Below are 24,330 nucleotides of genomic sequence, written 5' to 3'. Positions count from 1 at the left end.
AGTATGTAGATTGGTCAAGAGGTCATCTGACTGATTTTTTTCACCTTCAGATATAAGTATAAATCCTAGGAAGTTCCGGTCAGAAATGAATTTGCATTGACTCTCATCTCTTAAGGTACCTCAGTGTAACTTCAGCACGCTTGGTATATTTGCCCTAAATAGAGAATAATAGGGCTAAGTAGCTAATACGTAATTAGAGAAAGCGGTTTTTTGAAGGGGGAGGGACTGTTAGAAGGGGACATACTGACCAACAGCAAGAAATTATAGGTTGACAGAACAAAAATTTTTTAAAAATATGTGAAAACTTAAAGCATAGCAAAATAGGATTATTTACTATAGAGTCAAATACTCTAGCTGTAAAATCATTATTTGTATTATACAGAAAGGTAATTAATACTCATAATGATGATTCTGAATCATGAAGAATTGTTTAAAATTATGTTCCTTGACTCTAACTTTCACTTTTTATTTTAAAAAAGGGAGTACATTATAGCACTTAGAATAGTTTCAATTATCAAGGAAATTCCCTTAAGTGTAGATCACCACATTCCCTAATAGAACTAACTATCTGAGTAAGGCATTATTGTATCTGATTCACTACATGTATCTGTCCTCATCTATTGCTTATGCGCTCTCTCTCTCCTCTGCTTTAGGCTTTGGTGAAGCATGTGCAGTCAAAAGGATACCCAAATGAACGTTTTGAACTTCTCACCAACTTCCCTCGAAGGAAACTTTCTCACCTGGACTATGACATTACATTACAAGAGGCAGGCCTCTGTCCTCAAGAGACTGTCTTTGTACAGGAAAGAAATTAGCACCGTGGCCTGACCTCTCTCAGCTGCCTCTCATCCTTTTACTTGGGATACTGCGTCCCTGAGTGTGCAGTTTGGCTCCTAGGACCACAGAGCCAAACTGGGCAAGCAATCCCCGCCTGCTCTCCTTTTTGTCTGGGCTCTCCTTCACAGCGTCTTTCCCTCTGTCTACTGTTCTTCCTCTCTCTTTCTTCCTTTCCCCCCAATCTGGTGACCAAATGAAGACTAAGTATACCATCTGTCCTATTACTGTGGCAGAAAATGCTTGTTCCATTTAAGAAAGAGGAATGTTGTCTTGCATATCACTCTCTGGAAATAAGAAAAATAACATGACCTCAGTTTCCTAAGGCAGTAAAAGGGCCAGATTAAAAAAAAAGCCACCTCCTATCCAATTATTCTATACTCTTGGGAGAAATAAAAAGGCATCTTCATTTTTTTTAGTTTCATATAAGAAATATCATGTAACAAAATACCCAGCCTTTTGCTTATTTGGAGAAAAGCACTCTATAATAGTTTGTCTAAAAAAAAAAATTTAAATTGCTCTTTGCCTCATCTCTCCAGTAGAAAAATAGGTCCATAGTATATGTGCTATTGGGGAATTGGTTATCAAATATGGCATGGGATAGATTAGGATGGCTTTCAGCACTCCTGCCTTAGATGGTTTTCTCCATTGCTCTTTATTTTATGGAAGCTGTTGATACCAACATACTTAGAGTGAATATTCAGTGAAGTTGCTGAATCCTTTATACTCATTTTCAAGCTAATGTTATCTCAAGATTTTCCATGATTTCAAAAACTTTTTTGTGTTGAGAAAAGGAATATGTTTACTCCTAGGTCAGCATAGCATTTCCTGACCTCTTCATTTTCTGGGTCCAACAAAGGGTTTAAGAATGGCAGGAGTTTTTTGGTTTTGGTTGTTTTGTTTTTAGTTGTAGTTTTACCAATCATGCAGTAAAATGGTAACTGTAAATTAGAAATTGGTCTTGCTGTTAATTTATATATGGTGCTTTAGGACTGCCCCAGAGAAAAGAGGGGGGAAAAAAAGAAGTAACTCTGAATGGTGAGTTTCTTTAGTTATAAATAATGCAAATTCATTTTGACCCCAGGGTAAAATAAGTAAGAGGCTCTACTGACAAAATGAGCTGAACTAGTTTTAAGATTTTGCTTCTGCCATCACCTGTTGCAGCCAAAGTGTGTTAGTGGCAGCAGAACACCTTTAAACTCTGTCCCTAAAGTAGCATTTAATATCTCGAAGTATAGCTGCTCTTAGGCATTTTGAACAGTTGTATTTTTCCTGTCACCAAAAACCTCATTTAAATTGTAGGTAAAGTGAGAATTTGATATTCAGCTCCAAAGAAGTAGTTATCTATTTTGAATGAACACAACACCATTCACTTAACCTTCCTTCTTTTGAGCTAACGGGAGAGTAAAGTAGGAACTGGAGTGAAGATGTCAATAGAATCTAAAACCTTTAAGTCTGTATAGCGATCATAGTAGAGAATGTACACAGTGTTGTCACTGTTATTTAGGCTGGTTCATTTCTGCACCTTAGAGGAAAAATAAATTGCTAATGTTGGAAATAAAGTACAAACTTTAACTTGTAACCCAAATTCAGATATATTTTCAGAGACTTTTAGACTTTCTGTCTATTTAAAGAGATCTTAACCTTCTAGCACCCAAGGGATAAAGGAGGAGGGATTATCTTTTGTTAGTTACACAATTGTGGAATGTGATTTCTAATGATTGGTGAGGCGCCTTCTCTAACAAATGAAATATGTCTTCTATAGGAAATCATGGGGAAAGTCTGTTTATTCTTTAATGGATCTTTTACAAATGAATGTCCTTACATTTTCCTAAGTCTGTGTAAGTGCTTATGTATTAAGTATATAATTGTATAAATATTTATAAATATATTTATATAATTACAATTTCCTGTATGCATCGAGTCAGAGTTATCTATCCAGATTGGTGACTGAACAGCATCACTTCAGTGTTTTTGCACAGGGTTCACGGGTTACCAGAAGTTACTGTTTCCTTGCAAAAACACAACTTTATTGGTAATCTCTGAAAATAATATATTGGAGGGCCTTAGATATGAGTACTTGTTAATAACTAAGGAGAAGCACTGTGTATTGTCAACAGTACACAGGAAGAGATGGCGGTTTGGGATTGGAGAAGGATTTAGAAACCTTGAGTTTTCAGGTGGCACAAGGTCAGGGTGTCTTCTAGGACTAGGGGAAAAAAACAGTGAAGTAAGTCCACTTGTGAGGTAAGATTTTTGAGCAGAGTGACAGCTGAGCTGAATATGTGAAACATTCTCCAGTAAATCACCCATTGAGCTCCCTGCCCAGTTCCTTTGATAGTCTCCTTTTTAAGGAAAAATAGCCAGAATCTTATGTTGTGGTCTTTTCAAAGGCAGGTTCCAGGCTTTCTGATAAAGCCCAGTCATTGTTGGGTGACTGTTTCTGTTTAGTATAGTAAATCTTGAGGGCAGAGTTTTTGAACTAAGAACAGGAAAATATGTTTAAAAAAACCCTTGTCTTGCCCTAATTATAGAAGTACTGTTTCTGGAAGGGGGGATTGATGAGAAGAAATGGTTTGTATGAATTACATTAAATGGTTGTGTTATTGGTTTATATGGTAACTGGAAGTTAGGGGGTCAGAGATAGTCTATAGCCCAACCACAGACATAAGAATATCTGAGCACATTCCTCTTACAGTATTTACTTCTAGTTTGATACTTTTCCTAACCTGCTTTCATCTTCAGGTGAAAGCATCTGTAGGGTCAACATCCAGATTCACAAAAGTATAACTTTATACAACAGTTCGACTGCTTTGATAATAATGGTTATTTTCTTAAATACATTGGGGCAGGATGGGAGGGAATTTAATAGGTGGGAAGGGTTGGGGGAAGGGGGGAGGGTTGGGAAGGGAACCTGAGAAATAAGCCAGGCCAGACAACTGGTAAGGAATAGTAAGTTCAGGAGAATTTTAAGATAAAAGATAAGAAAAGATTGTTTTTAATTATTGTAGTCAATTCTGTTTCAAAGACCCATTCCTCCAACTAAGGAAAGCTTAAATTTAAAACTCTAGGACTCTTAATTTGGCTCTGTTAAAATTAGGGGGGGAAATGGACAAATATAGTGGCAGATTTTGAAGAGGACTTTGTGCATAGAAATTTCCTGATTACTTAACTGTTTTGAGGGACTAGCTTTTAATATAAAGCTATTTTTTAAATGAGTATGCTGATGAAAATATAAAAGGGGCAAAAAAAGGCTTAAATTATTAGGTTGCTAGGAATAAAAAAGATTCACCCATAATCACTGTCACTGCACTTCACATCTATAGGAGAGGATAATTTCTCTTTCCTGTCTTCAGATTTCACCAGACTCAATATCTGTTATTTAAGGGTTTTACCTAAGTCATTTCATTCAGATATCACTATCCCGTTTTCCAGAAGGAAAAAATGACCTCAATTAAATTAAACTTGCCCGTGATCACACAAGTGTCGGTGGTTGTTTGCTCTTCCTGACTCCCCAAGTTCAGTATTCTAGGCACTACTTCACTCTGCCTCTCACTTGCCACATATTTGTTGAATTCTGACAGTTTTGTGAAACAGCATAGACCCATGACAAACTACTAAATGGAATGTTTAAAAAGAAAAAAGGCATAGTATATTACCTGTGTCTCAAGAAGCTTGAAACCTAGTTAAGGGGACATAAGACAAATGAAACAATTTGAGAGTAGTGAATTACTGAATTGTCTGTTAATAAATGTGTTTAAGTTCAGAGAAGATAGCGTGGACTGTAGTGGTTAGAAAAAGCTTTGAGGAAAAGATGTTCCTTGAGGAATAGGCCAGAAATACAGGTCTGGTTTTTAATATACTGACCAATTGTTTTACTCCATTTCTTGCTGCCACAGTTTATGGAGTGCTCGATTATATTCTATTAAGTTTTAATGTCAGTTTTACCAAGATTGTTTAACAACTGAATTAGATTCCTAGGCTTTGCCTTGAGACTCTGGCATACCCAGAGAATATCCCATATTTGGACATTTAGGAGAAAGGGTTATTTGATAGAAACTCTAGAACTTAGTAAAACTTGAGAAATTATCCAAACTTTCTGCCACTTTTATCCACAAGTCCTTCATAAATGTCGCCTTGTTTTGTTGTAGATTGTTCCAGAAGAATGTACTAATAAGTATATTTAATTTGCCCTAGGTTCAAAAACAGGCTTTTTTTTTTTTGGACCAATTATCAGTCCTGTCTGCTGAAATTCAATAATGGTCCAGTGATTTTGCTCCTTAAATTCTTTATTCCTGGTCAATATTGCCTTCAAATAAAAGATAATTAAATGATAGTTCACCATTACTTAAATGGTGTTTAACTTCTTTTGATTTATAGGCTATTCTTTGTGCAGAAGCTTAAGACATTAACTGTCTTGAGTAATTTTGTGAGGATTGGTTTTAGAATCTGAATCTGACTTTTTGTTGTTTTTGTTTGTTTTGCGAAACTTTCCAAGACTGCACCAGGCTATAAGTTACAGAGAACTTGCTGACCTGCAGTTATAGAGGGAATTTACTCTTTGGAATACAGCCTCCTACCTGCACCTCTCCACCCCCAACCTATTCTATTAGATTGACCTAGGAAAAGACAAACTGATAAAGACATTTCTATATTCCTTTTTGTCATGCCATTTTCCCAAGGTTTTGCACTTTGTAACTTAGAAGCACTTAAGTGCTCATCTCCTTTATTGTCTTTGTTGTTGAAAAGGATAGAGTAAATTTATGAAGTTGAGCACAAATAGAAGAGTACTCCTGTCAGCCCTTTTAGGAACACAATAACTTTGTGAGCATACTTGGGTTTAGAGACATTCTATGGTTTGGCTTACTCTTTGGTGGGATTTTTTTTTTTTTTTGCTTGATTGTTTTTATCAATTATATATGAAAATCCCAACAGAGGAATAGCTTTTGAATGCTATAAGTGTCATTTGAGTTTATCAAATGAATGTGTCAGCCTACTATTGTATAGGACTTTTTGCCTTTTCAGCAATAACTTTATTTGTCTAGTCTGTAAGGCAACACTGCTGGCAAGATAACTTGTCAAATACAGTTTCAAGGTGAATATGATGGTTCTGAGGATCTTCTGTCCTTGAACTCATATTTATTGATTAGGAGATTTAATTATATTTAATAAGTGATGCTTTTCTTGAAGCACACTTTTTCCTTTTCATTGTTAATGATTTTTTAAAAAAAAATTCCTTGAAAATTAATTTGATTGTTGCAGTGAGTTGTGTTTAAGGGAACTCATTTTCTAAAATTTACTGTTTGACTTAATTGTCAGTTTTGGAAAACTAGATAGGAAAGTCTTTTCAGAAACAAATCAGAGGTGAGTTCTCTTTCCCCCTTTTTTTTGTAGAGAATCTTTTTGCCCTATAGAATTCCATTGGTTTTAGAAGGGAAAAGCAGAAATTAGAATTGCTACATTGCTGGTAGCATGTAGAATAAGCAGACTGGCACTTTCCCCTTAACTCCTTTGTCAAAATTTTTGCTTATCCATTCTTTAGTGCCTGGGTCAAAATGATAGCTCTTGTAATTTGCAGTTCAGGCTTTGTTTTTTGTTTTTTTTGCCAAATGATATTGTTTGAAGCAAAATTGAATTAACTAGGATGATCTAAATTAGTCAAAAGTGTGCATCTGGAGAACTAATAATAAGGCTTAAAACAGTAACAAAGTCAGAAAAAGAAACTTGGGTGAATCTTAACCTATGCAATAGGTTCATGGGTTAATTTATGAGTATTACAATTTGCTGTGTTGGATTTGGACCATAGCTAAAGTAGTAATTTGTCACTTCTAAAAGAATATTTTTTCAAAAGATAATTTTTGACATGACCTAAAATTGGTATCCCTGTTGAGCACTCATTAAAAAAAAACTAGGATATTAATTTTTTATTTAAAAGAAGAACTTGATTTATTTTTCCTTGCCACATTTATTTAACCAATGCTAAATAAAAATCTCACACAGTATATAGTTATGTAAAGCTATTCAGTTTTGAATATAATTGACTTCCCATTCCAAATAACTATAATCTTAAAATGAATTTTCCCAATGTTAATATTCTTTGCTTTCTGTCAGTTTTCAATGGACAGGGAATCTGGTAGGAACTTTCAGAAGATAGATTTGTTATCATTTTTTATCCCTTTGTGTATCTTTTCATATTAAAGTATTTTTAGTATGGGTTAACCAGGATTTGTGCTTTATGAGTGGAGTTGGAATCTAAATTCTTCTGGGGCTACCCTGTTGGGAATGTGCAAAAAGATCAGACAAGTATGCCTTTCTCACAGCTATTAGAATGGAAAACTGTCAGATAAACAAGTATGACTTAAAACAGACACATGTGTCCCCTCAATCTAGGCTTTTTTAACTGCTCTTTGATTCTTGAGTCTTTACCCCATAGATTAAATAACTCCACTTGTAGTTGATTTTATACCACCAAAGAATTTCTTTATATTCTGGTTATCAGGATGAGAGTGATTTGTGCCCTCCAACTTTTTTTAGTATGTGAATAACAAACTTGTTATATGCTCTGTTTGTTTAATCCCTTGGAGTCTTACACCTCCTTGTTATTTTCCCATGATTGTATATTAGATTTAGAAAATTGACAATACTAGCTGGGAAACAGGTGATGATGCTGACACAATTTTCTGTTGGTTCTTTTTCCCTTAGATGTATAGCACTGGATAATCAGTTGAATTTAATAGTTCTAAGATCTATAAGAGGGTGGAAGAAGGAATTGCCACCTAGTTCTTCAGTCCTCATTCATTAGGCAAAGTGCTTTTATCTCCTTAAGGACTTTTCTAGAGCTAACAAATCTCCCTTTGAGTCTTCAAAATAAAAAACTCATAAAAACAAGTAGTTCCTTAGAAATTCATTGCAGTGCTTATGGACACTTAATGTTTTATATGAGTTCAGCTGAGTCATCTGGGATGTAAAATTCTAGCATGCTTTTACCAGTTGTTTTTAATTTATAAATTTCATGTTTTTATTTCCCCTGCTCTGTTCTCCCTGGTATTCTGAGACATTGATCAAGAAAGAAAATTTTCAATTATAGTTTGAATATTTTTTAAAATAACAAAACTAAGATGAACATTTAATTGAAAGTTATTCTCAAGCAAATTACTGACAATGTAGAACTTTTAGGACATTGTAAATTCATTCCATTATACTAGGCAGAGGGGGTAGTACCAAAATTGTTCATTTTAAGGAGAGGCTTTTAGGTTTGATTCCTAGATTAATCCTGTTCTATTATTACTCCCAAACTGTTAGAAACTTTTATGGGAACACTACTTTAGTCTGATGTTTCACCTGCTAAGATGAATATGTTGAATTTTCTGGACCTTTTATCCCATGGTGCTAGGAGGCATTTCTTTTTGTGGCTGTTCCCAGTTGTATACAGTTCTAGGACTCATGAGTGAGAGGCAATGAAAGGACTGTTAAGATCATCATTTTGTTAAAAATAAACTACAAATCTAGTAAATGGTCCTTAAAGTACTGAGAAGGCACATTAATGTGGAAGGAAATCTAAATGAGGCAGAAAAGGGTGGCATTGGGTAAGATATCTATACTGTAACCACTCACTAAAACTTGATTCATAGTTCCAGTTGTGCATTTAAGCCCACAGAATTTTTAGATTATTGGATGTTTACTTATATCTATAAACAATTTCTAAATTAGACTCTGGTGGTGATCTAGCTTTGGCCATACCAAATTGTGAATATTCCTACTATGTTGTATCCAGTTGCTTTATATTGATACTACAACTTGAAGTAGGGTGGTTGGGGAGGGGGGAAAGTCTTTTTAAGACATCAGCTCACTGTGCTGAGAGAGGGACCAAACTCAAGGAAACCTCTGATCTATAAACACAACTGCTGCATTTTTTTATAAATACATGTAAATGTCCTGTTGTAATATTTGATCTTGGAAATAAAAACAAAAACTGTTTTCAGTATTCACTTGTGGTTTGTTTGTTTTTTTTTGGTGGAATAAAAATTCTCAGGGATAACAGATTCTCATTTATGCAGTTTAAAATTGATTAATGAATTGCATCAAGGGCATGGAGTTTCTGAATTAGTATAAAGGAGATTATAATATATATTTGGGCACCCTCAAAATGTGAGCTGCTTCATAAAATTGACATCTACTCTCTAACCTCAGTACTAGAAATGAGTGGAAACCTTAGAAAACACATAGTTCATTCAGCCCCTTCTATTTACAAATGAGGAAATGGAAAACCCACACATATTAAGGTTTTTTCCTCAGTGTTGGCCAAATAGGTATTATCTACTCATGTCCATTAAGTAGACCCCACTTAAAATTAAATTGTGAAATAATTTTTAAATATATGCACATTATATTGGATGCTCCAGGAGCCAACTTCATAATTTGCTTATATTTGTGAAGTTCTCTTAACATGCTATTTATTTCCTTGCTAAACAGTAATGACTGCAATAAATTATAGCTGCAGTTTTCATGAATATTGTAGTTAAAATATCAGTATAACACCATTTCAAAAAATCCAATGGTTCCTATAGCCAAATGACAATAAAACTACATACCCTTTGATCCACCAATACCACTACTAGATCTGTATCCCAAAAAAATCATAAGGGAAGGCACAAATATAAAAAAATACGGTAGCTGTCTTTGTAGTGGCAAAGAATTGGCTATTGAGGGGATTCCCATCAATTGGGGAATGACTGAATAAATTGTGTTGAATGTGCTGGAGAACTATTGTTTTGTAAGAAATCATGAATGGGCAGACTTAAAAAGCCTGGAAAGACTTGTATGAACTGATGCTAAGTGAAGTGTATGGAATCAGGAGAACATTGTACACATTAACAGCAACATTGTGTGATGATCAAGCATGATGGACTTAACTCTCCTCAGCAGAACAATAACCACAAAATAATTCTAAACATACTGTAACGGAAAATCACCTTCCACATTCAGAGAAAGGACTATGGAATTTGAATATAGACCAAAGCATACAATTTTCCATTTGAAAAATTTATGTTGGGTTTTTTTGGTTATTTTTATCCTCCTAATTTTTAGTTCTGATTTGTCTTTCACAACATGACTAATACCGAAATATGTTTCATACAGCTGTACATATAAGACCTATGTCAGATTGGTTACAGGATAGAGCGAGAGGGAAGGGAGGGAGAATGAATGTTGAAAATTATCTCTGCATATAGTTGGAATAATAATTTAAAAAAAATAAGACTTTCCAAATGAGACTTATTTCTCATCCCTTTAGGTCTCCACCCAAAAGCTAGATGAACAGGGATATCATAGAAAAGATTCTTGGCAAGGGCTGGTTAAATGAAATGACCTTTGGGACCCCTTCCAACTTTGAGTTTACATACCTGGAGATGTTTAGCCTAGAGAAAAAAAATGCTTAAAAGGGACATGATCTTAGTTATCAAATGTTTGTAGGGCTGTCGTGAATAAAAAAATAATTTTTCTTAGTAGACCAAATATGGAGAAACTATATATGGAGATAGATTTAATTGAACAAGAAGAACTAAACAAAATTAAAATAGACTGCCTTAGAAAACTGTTACATGGCTGAGAGATTTTCAAAATGAAGGTTGAATTTGTCCAGAATGTTAAAGTAAATTCATTCTTAAGGTAATGGACTACATTAGATGACATCTCAATTTCTTGTCAGTGTTGAGGTTTTAACATTCTTGAAAGCCTACAAGTCTCTAAGATCTATTTCTTTAATTCTCGTGTTCTGAAAAAAAAATCTAGTTCCTTAATCCTCACCTACTCTTCCTCCTAATACAAATTGGGTTGGATGAATTATTAAAGGTAGACCTTGTAGAAAGTCCATTTTGTCTTTTGAGCCTTCACTTAGACCTGTCTGTGCTATTCTCTCTTCCTTTTGGTGGATATTTGTATTTGTAATGATTATTAAAATTTCTTATTTTTATTTTCCCCTAATTACATGTGAAAACAATTTTAATTTTTTTCAGATTTTGAAATTTCTAAATTCTCACCCTCTCTCCACCTTCATTCAGAAGAAGGCAAGCAATTTGACATAGTTTATACATGCATAATCATGCAAAACATTTCTGTCTTGCTGTGTAAGAACAGACAAAAACCCAAGAAAAATAAAGTATCTTCAATCTGCTTTCAGACTTTACTAGTTGGACAGCTGGAGATGGACAGCACTTTTCATTATAGATCTTCAGATTTGTCTTGGATCATTGTATTGCTGAAAAGTTAAGATATTCATAGTAGGGGCACTAGGTGGTGCAGTGGATAGAGCACCTGCCCTGAAGTCAGGAGGACCTGAGTTCAAATTTGACCTCAGATATTTAATCCTTACTTAGCTGTGTGATTCTGGGTAAGTTACTTATCTTCATTGCCTTGCAAAAGCAAACAAAACAAAAAGATTCCTAGGAGGTCATCAGACAATATTGCTATTCCTGTGTATACTGTTCTTGTTTTGCTCATTTCACTTTGCCATAAGTTAATGTAAATCTTTCCAAGTTTTTTCTGAAATTCACCTGTTATATTCAAATACTATAGCTTAGTCATTCCCCGATGGATGGACATTATTTCAATTTCCAATTTGTTGCCACCAGAAAAAGAGGTGTTATATTTTTGTATAAGTAGGTCCTTTCCCCTTTTTGTGATCTTTTTTTGGGATACAGACCTAGTAGTGGTATTTCTGGATCAAAAGTATGCTGTTTGGTTGCCCTTTAGGCATACTTTCAAATTGTTCTCTACAATGGTTGGATCAGTTCATAACTCCATCAACCATGCATTAGTGTTTTAATTTTCCTACATCTACTCCAACATTTGTTATTTTCCTTTTCTGTCCTTTTAGCTATCCTTATAGATGTGAGGTGGTACCTCAGAGTTATTTTTAATTTTCATTTCTCTAATCAATAGTGATTTCACGCATGTTCTCATAACTAAATCATTTTGATTACTTTTCCTGAAAACTGCTTGTTCATAACCTTTGGCCATTTATCAATTGAAGGACTTTTTAATGCTATAAATTTGACTCAATTTTCTATATATTTGAGAAATGAAAGCTTTATCAGAGAAGCTTGCTATAAAAATTTTTTGCCGTAATTATCAGCTATATATTTTCCTCCAAACTATTTCCCCTGTTTATCCTACTCTCTACTTTCACTGTGTCCATTCTCAAGTGTTTGCTTCTAACTTTTACTGTGCCCAGTCTTTCTTCCCTTCTTTCGACACTGCCCCCTTTTATTATTCTCTTCCCCTCCTACTTTCCTGTATGTAAGATAGATTTCTACATCTAAATGAGTGTGTATATTATTCCTTCTTTGAACCAATTCCTATGAGAGTAAGGAGAGTAAGTTTATTAACTTACTCAATGTTTCCCCATCTTCCCCACCATTGTAAAATCTCTCTTGCACCTCTTTTATGTCAGATAATTTACTCCATTATACCTCTCCCTTTATTCTTGTCCTAGTATATCCTTTCTCTTACTTTTTTAAGTTTTTGGGGTTTTTTTTTGCAAGGCAAGGGTTAGGTAATTATTAAGTGTCTGAGGCCGCATTTGAACTCAGGTCCTCCAGATTCCAGGGCTGGTGCTCTATCCACTGCGTCACCTAGTTGCCCCTTTTTCCTCTTATTTTTAAAAATAATTATCCTGCATATTCAATTCACACCTGTGCTTTCTGTCTATGTATATTTGTTCTAATGAAAAAGATTTTAGGAGTAACAAGTATCATTTTCTCATATAAGAATATAAACCTTATTGAATCCCTTATGATTTCTTTTTCCTGTTTAACTTTTTGTACTTCTTTCAAGTCTTATATTTGAAAGTCAAATTCAGATTTTTCATCAGAAATGCTTGAGAGTCCTCTATTTCATTGAATGTCTGTTCCCCCCCCTGAAGTATTAATCTCACTTTTAATCTCACTTTTAATCTCACTTTTACTGGGTAGATTCTTAGTTTTATTTTAGCTCTTTTGCTCTCCAGAATATCATATTCCAAGTCCTCTGATCCTTTAATATAGAAACATATTTTATGTTACCCTGACTGATTTCACGACACTTCAATCGTTTCTTTTTGGCTGCCTGCAGTATTTTCAACTTGAAATGGGAGCTCTGAAATCTGATTATATTATTTCTGGGAGCTTTTATTTTGGGGTCTTTTTTCAGGAGACAATTAGTGGATTCTTTCACTTTCTATTTTACCCTCTAGTTCTAAAATAGCAGGGTAATTTTTCTTGATAATTTTTTTTTTTTAGAATTTTGCAAGGCAAATGGAGTAAAAGTTTGCTTCAGTCTGTGTTCAGTTTCCATCAGTTCTGTCTCTGGGATGGGTTGCATTCTTTATCATAAGTCCACTAGAGAAATTGCTTCAAGATTTTTTCCCACAGTTGCTATTGCTAACTATATTTCCCTTCATTTATTCTATTCTTGCTCTTCTTTCACCCTGTCCCTTCTCAAAAGTGTATTGTATCTAACTCCCTCTCCCATAATCTTCCCTCTCTTCTGTCACCTACATCCCCTCCCCTCCCCCTGTTCCCTTTCTCCCATCCCCTTCTCCTTTCTTCCACTAGGATAAGATACATTTCTATACCCAGTTGTATGTCTGTGTGTGTGTGTGTGTGTGTGTGTATTGTTTTCTCTCTGAGCCTCTTCAGTTGAAAGTGAACATTTTCCCTCACCTTTCATTCCATTGAAAAAGCTTTTTCTTGATTCTTATGTGAAATATGAGCCCCTTCTTCATCTTTCCCTTTCTCCCAGTACTTTCCTTTATCACCCGCTTCCATCTCTTTTTTTACTATATTATACCATTATATTCTGCTCCTTCCTGTGCCCTGTCTATATATGCTCCTTCTAACTGCTCTTATAAATCAGAAAGTAGTTATCAATATCTTTTTCTTGTGCAGGAATACAAACAGTTCAACATCATCAAGTTCCTCATAGTTAAGTCCTTCTCTTCCACCCCCATCTATGGTTCACCAGAGTCCTGTACTTGGACATCAAACTTTGTCTTTAGCTCTGGTTGTTTCAACAGGAAAGTATGAAAGTTCCCTATTTCGTTGAATGTTCATCTTTTCCCCTGAAAGAGGATGTTCAATTTCTTGGGTAGTTGATTCTCAGTTGTAATCCAAACTCTTACCTTCTGGGATATCATATTCCAAGCCCTATGAGCCCTTATGTAGACACTATGAATAATCCTGTGTAATCCTGACTGCAGAGCCACCACATTTGAATTGTTTCTTTCTGGCTACTTATAATATTTTCTCCTTAACTTGGGAGTTTTGCAGTTTGGCTAGAATATTCCTGGGAGTTTTCATATTGAGATCTTTCAGGAGATGGATTCCTTCAGTTTCTGTTTTACTCTCTGTGTCTAGGATATCAGGCCAAATTTCCTGGAGAATTTCTTGAAAAATGAAGTCTCAGCTCTTGTCCTGGTCATGACTTTCAGGTGGTCCAATAATTTTTAAATTATTTCTCCTGAATGTGTTTTCCAGGTTAGTTGTTTTTCCAATGACATAGTTCACATTTTCTTCCAGTTTTTCATTCTTTTGTTTTTATTTTATTGTTCCTCACAAAGTCATCAGCTTCCCTTAGTTCCATTCTACATTTGATGGAATTCTTTTCTTTTTTTATTTAAAAAATTTTTATTGACTTTTTGGAATATATATTATTATTATTATTATTACTTTAATCTTGTGAGAGTAAACTGCGTGCGCCCCCCCCCCCCAAGATAGACTAACCTTAAGAATAATGAGTGAGAAAGAAAAGTGTACTTTAGTCTGTGTTCAGATTTCAATGACTGTCTCTGGGGTGAGTTGCCTTCTTTATCATAAGTCCACCAGCAAAGTTGCTTCAATATTTTCCCCACAGTTGCTATTACTAGCTGTACCTCCACTCTATTCCTCCCCACTCTCATTTATTCTATTCTCTCTCTCCTTTCATCCTGGCCCTGTCCAAAAGTGTGGGGAATCTGAGTACCCTCTCCCTCAATCTTCCCTGTCTTCTATCATCTATTCCCCCCTTCCCTCCCCTCATTCTCCCTTATCCCATCCATTTCCTCTCATTTTTCTCTAGGGTAAGGTAGATTTCCTCACTCTATTAAATGTGTATGTTATTTCCTCTCTGAGCCATTTCTGATGAAAATGAAGGCTCACTCATTTCCCCTCTCCATTCCCCGTTATACCCCATTGCAAAAGTTTTATCTTGACTCTCATGTGTAATATCTTAGCCCCTTCTTTCTCCTCTCTCTTAGTCCCAGGACTTTCCTTTATCACCCATTGACTCCATCTTATTACTTATACCAGTATATTCAGCTCCTTCCTATGCCTTGTATATATATGTGCTCTTTCTAACTGCTCTTATAAATGAGACACTTCATATGAATTAACATATAATATATCATACCTTCCTCCCATGCAGGAATATAAACAATTCAACATTATTAAGTTCCTCATAGTTAGTCGTTCTTGACCACCCCCTTTATGGTTCACGTGAGTCTTGTATTTGGAGATCAAACTTTCTGTTCAGCTCTGGTTGTTTCAATAGGAAAATTTGAAACTCCCCTGTTTCATTGAAAGACCATCTTTTCCCCTCATAGAGGATGTTCAGTTTTGCTGGGTAGTTGGTTCTCAGTTGTAAACCAAGATCTTTTTTTCCTTCTGGAATATCATATTCCAGACCCTATGAGCCCTTAATGTAGATGCTGCCCATTCCTGTGTAATCCTGGCCATAGAGCCACGGTAGTTGAATTGCTTGTTTCTGGCAGCCTTTAGTATGTTCTCTTTGACTTGAGAGAGGAATTATTTTCTTTAGAGAACTTTTGTATCTCTGTTGCCATTTGGTCAGTTGTGTTTTTAAGGTAGTCTTCTCATTGTCCTTTTGGATTGCTTTTTCCATTTGACCCAAACTGGTTTTTAAGATATTTTCTAAAGTATTTTTTTGTATCTCCTTCAATAAGCTGCTGAATTTGTTTTCATGTTTTTCCAGCATCACTTTCATTTCTCTTCCCAATTTTTCTTCTACCTCCCTCACTTGATTTTCAAAATCTTTTTTGAGTTCATTCATAGCACGAGGCCATTTCCTATTTTTTTTGGAGGCTTTGGATACAGAGCTTGGACTTTGTCATCTTCTGAGTGTGTTTTGATCCTCCATGGGACCAAAGTAGATTCTTTTTCTTCTCTTGTTTTCTCATTTCTCCAGCCCATGACTTGATTTTAACTCTTTGTTAAGATGGGACTCAGCTTTCAAGTTGGAGGATACACTGTCCTAAGCTTTTGAGGGTTTTTGCAGTAATTTTCAGGGACAACCCTCCCCCTCAATTCCTTCAAGTTCTTGAGAGGCTCTGAATATTCTCCTGGCCTGTGCTCTGGTCTGGGGATGACCATAAGCACTCCCCTCTTCTCTTGGAGCAGTAGTATGGAGGCCCAGATTGTGACCTGGATCTGAGTATGGGTAAAGTAACAGAGTCCTGCCTTAGGGATAGTGGTGAAACCTCTGCAATCTCCCCCTACCCCCTTACCATCTGTGGGCTGAATGTTCTGGAGGCAGCTGCTGGCTGAGGCCGGGGCCAGGGCTGCATTGAAACCTGCGCTGACCTGGGTTCCCAGCTCACTCTGTTACAACAGAGTTTTCCCATTGACCATTCATGTTGTTCTAGGTAATCCCTGGCCTAAGTGTCTGGAAACCACCCTCACTACCAGGGACCCAGGCACCATACCAGCTGTTGCTGCAGCCCTTTCCAACCCTGGTGGAAATTGTTTAACTCGGCCTTTCTGTGGGTTCTGCCACTCCAGAAATTGCTTAGAGTCATGATTTAAAGATATTTGGAGTGGTCTAGGGGAGGACTTTTGGGATTTCCTGCCTTCACTGCCATCTTTGGTGACTTTTTAAAATAAATTTCTTGTATCTCATTTCTTTTCCCAATTTTCCCCTCATTTAATTTTTAAAGTCCTTTTTGATCACTTCCATGACCTGAGGCCAATTCATATTTTCTTTTGAGGCTTTGGGCCTAGATGTTTTGACTTTATTGTCTTTTTCTGATTATGTGTTTTGAACTTCTTTGTCATCCTAGTAACTTTCTATGGTCATTTTTTCCTGTTGTTTTCTCATTTTCCAGCCTGTTTCTTGACTTTTAACTCTAGGCCAAAGTGGAGAGGGCACCATCCCACAATTAAGGTTGTTGTGCAGCTGTTTTCAGAGGTAATTCTGAGATCTTTGTGGTTTTGGCTTTTCCCAGGTGGTATCATCTAGGGAGAGGTGCTACTGTTTTTCCACCTTGGGACTGTGACCAGGATTCCCACTTAACCTGCAGTTACACGGTCTGATGTGTTAGAGTTCATTCTCAAATAGAGACCGAGGCCAGCAACTCAGATTCAAGTATGGACAGGCCAACAGAGTCCTGCCCTTGGGACCAGCAAAGGGATCCTTGTCCAACCCCTTGCTGTTTGTGGATTGAGGAAATCCCCAAACCACCACTGGCACTACTAATTCAACCACCCCAGGTCCTGCTTTTGGTATGCTGAAGCCCAGTCAATGCTGACCTGAGGTCTACTTGCACCCCAGTGCAACAGACCTTTCTGGAAAACCTTATAAGTTTCTGGGGCTGGACAATGTTTCACCTCATCCTTTTGTGGCTTCTGCTGATCTAGAATTTGTTTTGAGGCATTTTATATATATATATTTTTAGGTTTTTTGCAAGGCAAATGGGGTTAAGTGGCTTGCCCAAGGCCACACAGCTAGGTAATTATTAAGCCTGAGGCCGGATTTGAACCCAGGTACTCCTGACTCCAGGGCCTGTGCTTTATCCACTGCCACCTAGCTGCCCTGGGGCATGTATATTTTAAAGGCATTTGGAGGAGAGCTCAGAGAAGTTCTTGCCTTTTTCCTCTCTGCCATCTTGGCTTGTAAAAACGATAATTTTTAATAATGGTTGCTATTTTCATTGATTCCTTACCTTTTTTTAGCTTTAGTTCCTGAATTGGGACTTTGTGACAAGACCTGCCAATTCCTGCCATACTTTGGGGTAGAATGATCTGCTCTGCTTGTTTTTATTCTAAGTTTCCTGCCTTTTTATGCTTACTTTTTTTTTGTTTTTGTTTTTGCAAGGCAAATGGAGTTAAATGACTTGCCCAAGGCCACACAGCTAGGTAATTATTAAGTGTCTGAGACCAGATTTGAACCCAGGTACTCCTGACTCCAGGGCCAGTGCTTTATCCACTGTGCCACCTAGCCACCCCCTATGCTTACTTCTAAGCCTTACTTTGAAGCTCCCTGCCTCTTTTTAGCCCTGGATCTTCAGGGCCCTCGGATTCTAAGGATAGGGGTGCTAAGGAGATACTAGACTGAGAAACCATTGCTATTCCCTACTTCAAAAGTCCTCACCCTGGGGTTTGTGCAAGGGTAGTCCTCTGGTCTTGTTTTGTCGGTCCATTCCCCTTGAAGATTACTCCTGTTCCTGGCCTGGATCTGAGTGCACTGGTGCTTTCCTATAGGTGTTTCCTCTAGCCCTTAGGAAATAGCCCTTTGGATTGACTTATGATTGACCTCTTGCCTTATTTTGGGATTGAAGAAGTTAACTGTAGTTTCTCATTGAATTTCTTTTTTTTTTTATTAAAAAAAATAGGGTCAGCTAGGTGGCGCAGTGGTGCAGTGAATAATAGAGCACTGGCCCTGGAGTCAGGAGGATCTGAGTTCAAATGCAGTCTCAGACACTTAATAATTACCTAGCTATGTGGCCTTGGGCAAGTCACTTAACCCTATTGCAAAAAAGAAAAATTAAAAAAAATTTTATTTCTCCCCAATTATATGTAAAAATAATTAACATTTGTTTCTAAAATATTGATTTCTAAGTTCTCTTCTTCTCCCTCCTCATTGAATAAGCAAGCAATTTGATATTATTTATGTGCATTCATACAAAACATTCTTTCATAGTAGTTGCGAAAAGAATAGTTGTTGTGAAAGAAAATGGACAAAAAAGTTTAAAAATTTTTCTTGGATCTACTTTGAATTTCTTTTATTAAAATTATTTTCTGGGGGCAGCTATAGGTGGCGCAGTGGATAGAGTACTGACCCTGGAGTCAGGAGTACCTGAATTCAAATCCAGACTCAGACACTTAATAATTACCTAGCTATGTGGCCTTGGGCAAGCCACTTAACCCTGTTGCCTTGCAAAAACAAAATAAACAAACAAATAAATAATTAATTAAAATTAAAAAAAATAATTTTCAGGTGTGAGTTCTCTCTTCTGCACCATCCCCTAATTAAGAAAGCAACAAAAAGAGGATTGAAAGTCTATATAGTCAATCATCAAATTCCCATTTTGGCCATATTATTGAATTTTCTGATCTTCCATTTGCTGTGAATTTTAGGGTTTTTCTGGAGTAGGTATGTGGAAACTGGGTGGTCTGACTACAAAAAAGATAGCCATCTTTTTTTCATCAGTTCATCATTTTACCTGTTCAAAAGTTAGCACTTTCAATAGCACTATGGTTTTCATAGAATGGGAGTTTGCAGTTAAAGGGTAAAAATCATGTAAACCACACTCCAGATCTAATTTGCAAAAATTTCCATTAGAGACTTCCTCTTAAGACCTAGATTATTTTTAATAGCTATTTTGACATTTCCTCTTTTCCCCCCAATGGGGGGTTGATCCCCCACTTCCCACTCCCTAGTCAGCTGAAATTGAAATCCCAAGCTCACCCACAAGGCTACTGACTAACCTGTTCCCCTATCTGGGAGGGAGCTGAGTCAACTGTCAGTCTTGAGTGACTTCCTCATCAAATCCTTTACCCTCTGACCAATCAATTTTCTCTATTCTGTCTTTGCCAGACCCTCTACCCACCCCCATACATACCCTTCACCATCACCACCCTTGAACATGTCTTATTTTCCCCTCTTTCAAGAACTCCTTTCCTCTAGGAAGTCTTTTGTTGATGCAATGAAGCCACTGTATTACAGTTAAACATTTCCTTTCTGAATAGCTAGCATATTTGGCAAGCTTCCTTTCAAAAATTGAATTCAAAGATTAAATAATTTCTCAGAAACTCCTGGTTCCTTTCTTCCCCCCCCCCCCCCTGTTAATCCTCCCTAAGATTCACTTTCTAGGAAATCTTTCAGGCATTTAGCCAGAGTCAGAAGTTATTCTTCCATTCCAAACCCTTTTGATGGTTTAGCCAAGTTTCTTACTCTACTCCTCTTGGCAGATGACAGTCAATAGCAATCTAGAAAGCAAAATATCTTATAACTTTGCCAAATAAAACAAGCTATTATTTGTTTTGTTTTGTCTCCTTGGATATTAACTCTTTTTAAAATTATATAAATATTTTATTTTTCCAACTGTATACAATAGTAATTTCTACCTATCATTTTGTTAAGGTTGTGAATTTTACAGTTTTTCCCCTCTCCCTTTCCCACCCACAGAAGGCAATCTGACAATCTCTACATTGTTTCCATGCTATGCACTGATCAAAATTGAATGTGTTGAGAGAAAAAACATGGATATTAGTCTTGTAAAGATAGGATTTCAGTGACAAAGAACCTACCTTCAGGAAAGTGAAGAGCTAATGTAGTTCTCCTAATAAATCCAAATACTAGAATTGGGAATATGTTTTCCTAGCAAGGATTTATTTTTATTTAGAATGTTCTATCTGAGACTATTAGAACTGGTAGGGAATTTAAAAATAATCTCATCCAACCTTTCCTCTTCTTCCCCTTATTTCTTTTTTTTTACAGATATGGAAGCAGTCCCAGAGAAGCTGACATTGGCCATGATCATCCAGCTATTGGCAGAGCCTGGCTTAAAAGCTAGATCTTCTGACTCACAATCTGATGCACTTTCCAATTCATGGTACATCCCAAGTTCTCTGGAAGACCTTGTCAAAGCTCTTGAGAAAGGTGTATCTGCCCTTGGATTCTCACACCTGATAATTCCAACTTAAATGGACAAAGGAGCTTGGTTCCTTTTCAAGTAAAAAGTTAAAAAAAAAACATTTCATATCTGCTGTATGGTAGGTCCTGGAGAGATTACAGAGATAGATAAAATAATCCCAGCCCTAAAGAAGTCTGGCAGGAAAGTTAATAGAGAGATAATTCAAGCTTGAATGGGATAATTCCCATAAAAGGATATGGGAAGGAAAAGGTCATTTTTGCAGGATCAGGATTAGGAATATAAACAAAAGTGATAAGTTTCTATTCTGTCATTTTATCTGTTTTACTATCTACTTAGAATGTGATAAAGGTAAAATTAAATTCAGGAACTTGCTACACATTGGAAAAAGCACTGAACTAAGGGAATCTGTTCTAATTCTGGTTACACCACAAACTTGTGTAATTTTGAATACATTAGTTCTCCTTTCTCAGTTTCCTTATCCATAAAACAAGGGAATTAAAGTAAATCTCTTGGATACCGTTCAACTCTTGAACCTGACCAAGAAAATCTTCAGCATAACAGCAGAAGAATCTGCTTAGTCAGAAACAACTAGGTGATACAATGGACAGAGAGCCCTGAGCCTGGAAGTCAGGAAGACCTCAGACAGCCTCAGACCCCTAACTAGCTGTGAGACCTTGGGCAAGTCACTCAGTCCTTGACTTCATTTCCTCAGCTGTAAAATAGGGATTGATAATAGTGCCTTACCTCCTAGGGAATGTTAAAATTCTCCAATAAGATAATATTTATAAAGTGTCTGCCATGGAGTAGGCTCTTAGATGCTTATTCCATTCTATGTCAGCCATTATTTTAAAAGAATAATTCTTTGGGAAGGTATGGGATTTCCTTTAAACCAAAAATAATTATCCTTCAAAATAAACAGGATACCTTAAATAAACAGGACATTTGTTAAAAAAAAGTTATTATATTTATTCTTCAGTCTTCAGATATAATCTTTATAAAAATCCTTATGTGATTTTAGAACCTTTTAAACATTTGTAGATTTTAGGAAGTTTGATATAATTGAATATATTTTTTGGTAAATGAGTAATGAATTGCATTTGTTTTCCTTTTTAGAGCTAGACTGGTAATAGTGATGTCTATCTCTTTAGGACTCAGTATACCTTTCATCCACAATGGCCATTTTTCAGTGATGACAGGAATTAATTAATTAAAGGGATTAATGAAAACATAAAATACACAATTATTCGTTGGAGTTATTCTCCATGTTAATTCCTTTTGCTTTAAATAGAACCATAGATTCAGATCTGGAAGAACCTTTAGAGGCAATCTTAGTCTAAGTCTCCTTGTTTTTATATATGAATGTCAAAAGTTATAATTTGTTTTTATTAGTATGATATGTATAATGAAGTGAATAATAATAACTTCATTCTCAAGATCCTTTTCACAGATAGGCTTTGGGAAAAGAGTGAAAACAAAATAACAGAAGTCATGCCATCAATCATGACAGGTTCTGTTTGTATTAAGTGAAATGTATCAGGATACCTTGTATTGTCAACCCAGCCATTCCCAGAGGACTCCTACTTGGAGGGTCACAAGTGATGTAACCGTTGGATTGTCCTGCATGGTGGGTTTGTCCTGGGAAGATCACTCAAGCCCCAAATCTGATTGTGTTCACCTGTCCATTTATAATTGTGTGTAAAATGTCTGGCTCCACAACAGCAAGGTGGAGCTCCACCCAATTTGCAAATTGGTTCTTTTCAAAGAAAGTAAATTAATAAATTGCTATATGATTTACTGGCACTTTGTCTCTGGCCTGCTTTGTCATGTCCAGGTTGGAGATGGCTCAGTAAAAACTTGTCTGCCATGAGGAAACAGACAGTGGCTAAATGGTTTGGTCTCACTAGTGGTAAGTGGCAAAGCAGAGATTTAAATTCAGGTCTAGGTCTCTAGGTCTCTCTCTCTCTCTCTCTCTCTCTCTCTCTCTCTCTCTCTCTCTCTCTCTCTCTCTTTTAGATCTAGGTCTCTTCTTTACCACCTTTTCCCTGTTTTTTTTTCTTCATTTCCCCCATGCTCCCAATTGCCCATAATATGTCAGGAACTGTGATTTCATTTCTACCAATGCAGACCAGCATGAACTTATAAAGAAAAAAATATGCAAGGGTCCTACAATTTATTGACTTACTTCCCCATAGCACTGAAAAATGGCATGATTTTCTGCATGTGAACACAGGTAAGAGCAGAATGTGAAAAAAAATCCCAGGTTCTAGTGAATGTCCATTGATCAGGCTAATTAGGTATTGGGATGTCTACCTAATCCTCTAGCTGTTAGCCTTTTAAGCTAGCTATTCCCTTTTCAGCAACTTAAGTTACCAGTCATCTTTTTAATTAGTTTTCTTCTATGTTTAGATATTTTGTCCTTCATTTTCAAAGAAGACCGTGACATCAGGGAGGTGATGTCATGACAAGCACATGAATTGAATTTGAGTGAGGGGAACTGTGCTAAATCACCAGACTCACTTTCTCCTCCAGAGACAGAATTCTGAGTGCAATGGCTGGATTTGAATCAGGATGAATGGAGATGGCCCTGGATGTGAGGCAGTCAGGGTTAAGTGACTTGCCCAAGATCACACAGCTAATAGGAGTCAAGTGTCTGAGGTTGGATTCAAATTCTGGTCCTCCTGACTCCAAGGCCAGTGCCCTATCGACTGTACTACCTAGCTATGTTTGAAAAGCATTACTTTATAATAAGCTATATGGGGTGTTCAGGAGATCCAGCCCTTCTGCTATACGCCTTCATCTGTGGTATTCCCTGATGCACCCAACTCTCATCTATGGCTTCAAGAAGTCATAGGAGGCAGAGTAGTCATACTTTGATAGCAAAGAGAGCTAACCTAGATTAAGGGTAACCCATGCCTCAAACCCTTGGGTGAGTTGGGAGGGAGGGGGACTTCCATGAGGAATGGGTGGATGAGAACAATTTGTTCCAATGGCCATGAAGATGGTGGAAGCAAGCTCTGTGGAGCACTTAGAGCTCAGTCAGACCTTGAAGATGCCAAGAAAATCCATTGTATCCTGGTGATCTGACTTTCGTCCTGCCACTTGACATTGATGACCCTGGAGGAGAGAATAAGACTGATGGACTTGCAACTCTGCCTCACTTAAACCCAATTCACGAGCATGTCAAAACATCACTCCTGATATCACTGGTTCTCTTAAAAAACAAAGGAACGGGGGCCACTAGGCACTGCAGTGGACAAAGCACCAGCCCTGGAGTCAGGAGTACCTGGGTTCAAATCTGATCTCAGACATTTAATAACTACCTAGCTGTGTGGCCTTGGGCAAGCCACTTAACCCCCATTGCCTTGCAGAAACCTAAAAAAAAACCCCAATAAAACAAAGGAACAAAACAACAACCTTATAATAATCTCTTATTTATTCTAGGCAAAGGAAAAAGCATTTAAGTTTTTTTCTTTTTTAGGGGGGCTAGTAGATGTCTTCTATAGACACTGAACTTGTCTATCAGTTCCATTGTAAAACCTTTCCCACCAGCGTCCTACCCTCACCCCAGGATATGGGGTGCTCCACATGGAACA

General features: G+C 36.7%; 1 protein-coding gene across 2 annotated transcripts in view; it reads left to right on the top strand.

Moving 5' to 3' along the window:
* UBXN7 (UBX domain protein 7) overlaps positions 1-22,596 on the top strand; it is a 64,594-nt gene extending 41,998 nt beyond the window's left edge. Inside the window, exon 11 of one of the 2 annotated variants that reach the window (XM_074214775.1) lies at positions 20,581-22,596. In XM_074214775.1, the coding sequence (XP_074070876.1) occupies positions 20,581-20,607 (27 nt within the window). In that variant the 3' untranslated portion in view covers positions 20,608-22,596. Of the gene's footprint in view, positions 1-653; positions 3,702-20,580 lie in introns of those variants that run through there. The other variant, XM_074214774.1, reaches the window with a different exon arrangement.
* The last annotated feature ends 1,734 nt before the right edge of the window (positions 22,597-24,330 follow it).

Source organism: Macrotis lagotis, chromosome 1 (assembly GCF_037893015.1).
Source record: "Macrotis lagotis isolate mMagLag1 chromosome 1, bilby.v1.9.chrom.fasta, whole genome shotgun sequence".
Lineage (NCBI taxonomy): Eukaryota > Metazoa > Chordata > Mammalia > Peramelemorphia > Peramelidae > Macrotis > Macrotis lagotis.
This window is presented reverse-complemented; position numbering and strand designations above follow the sequence as displayed.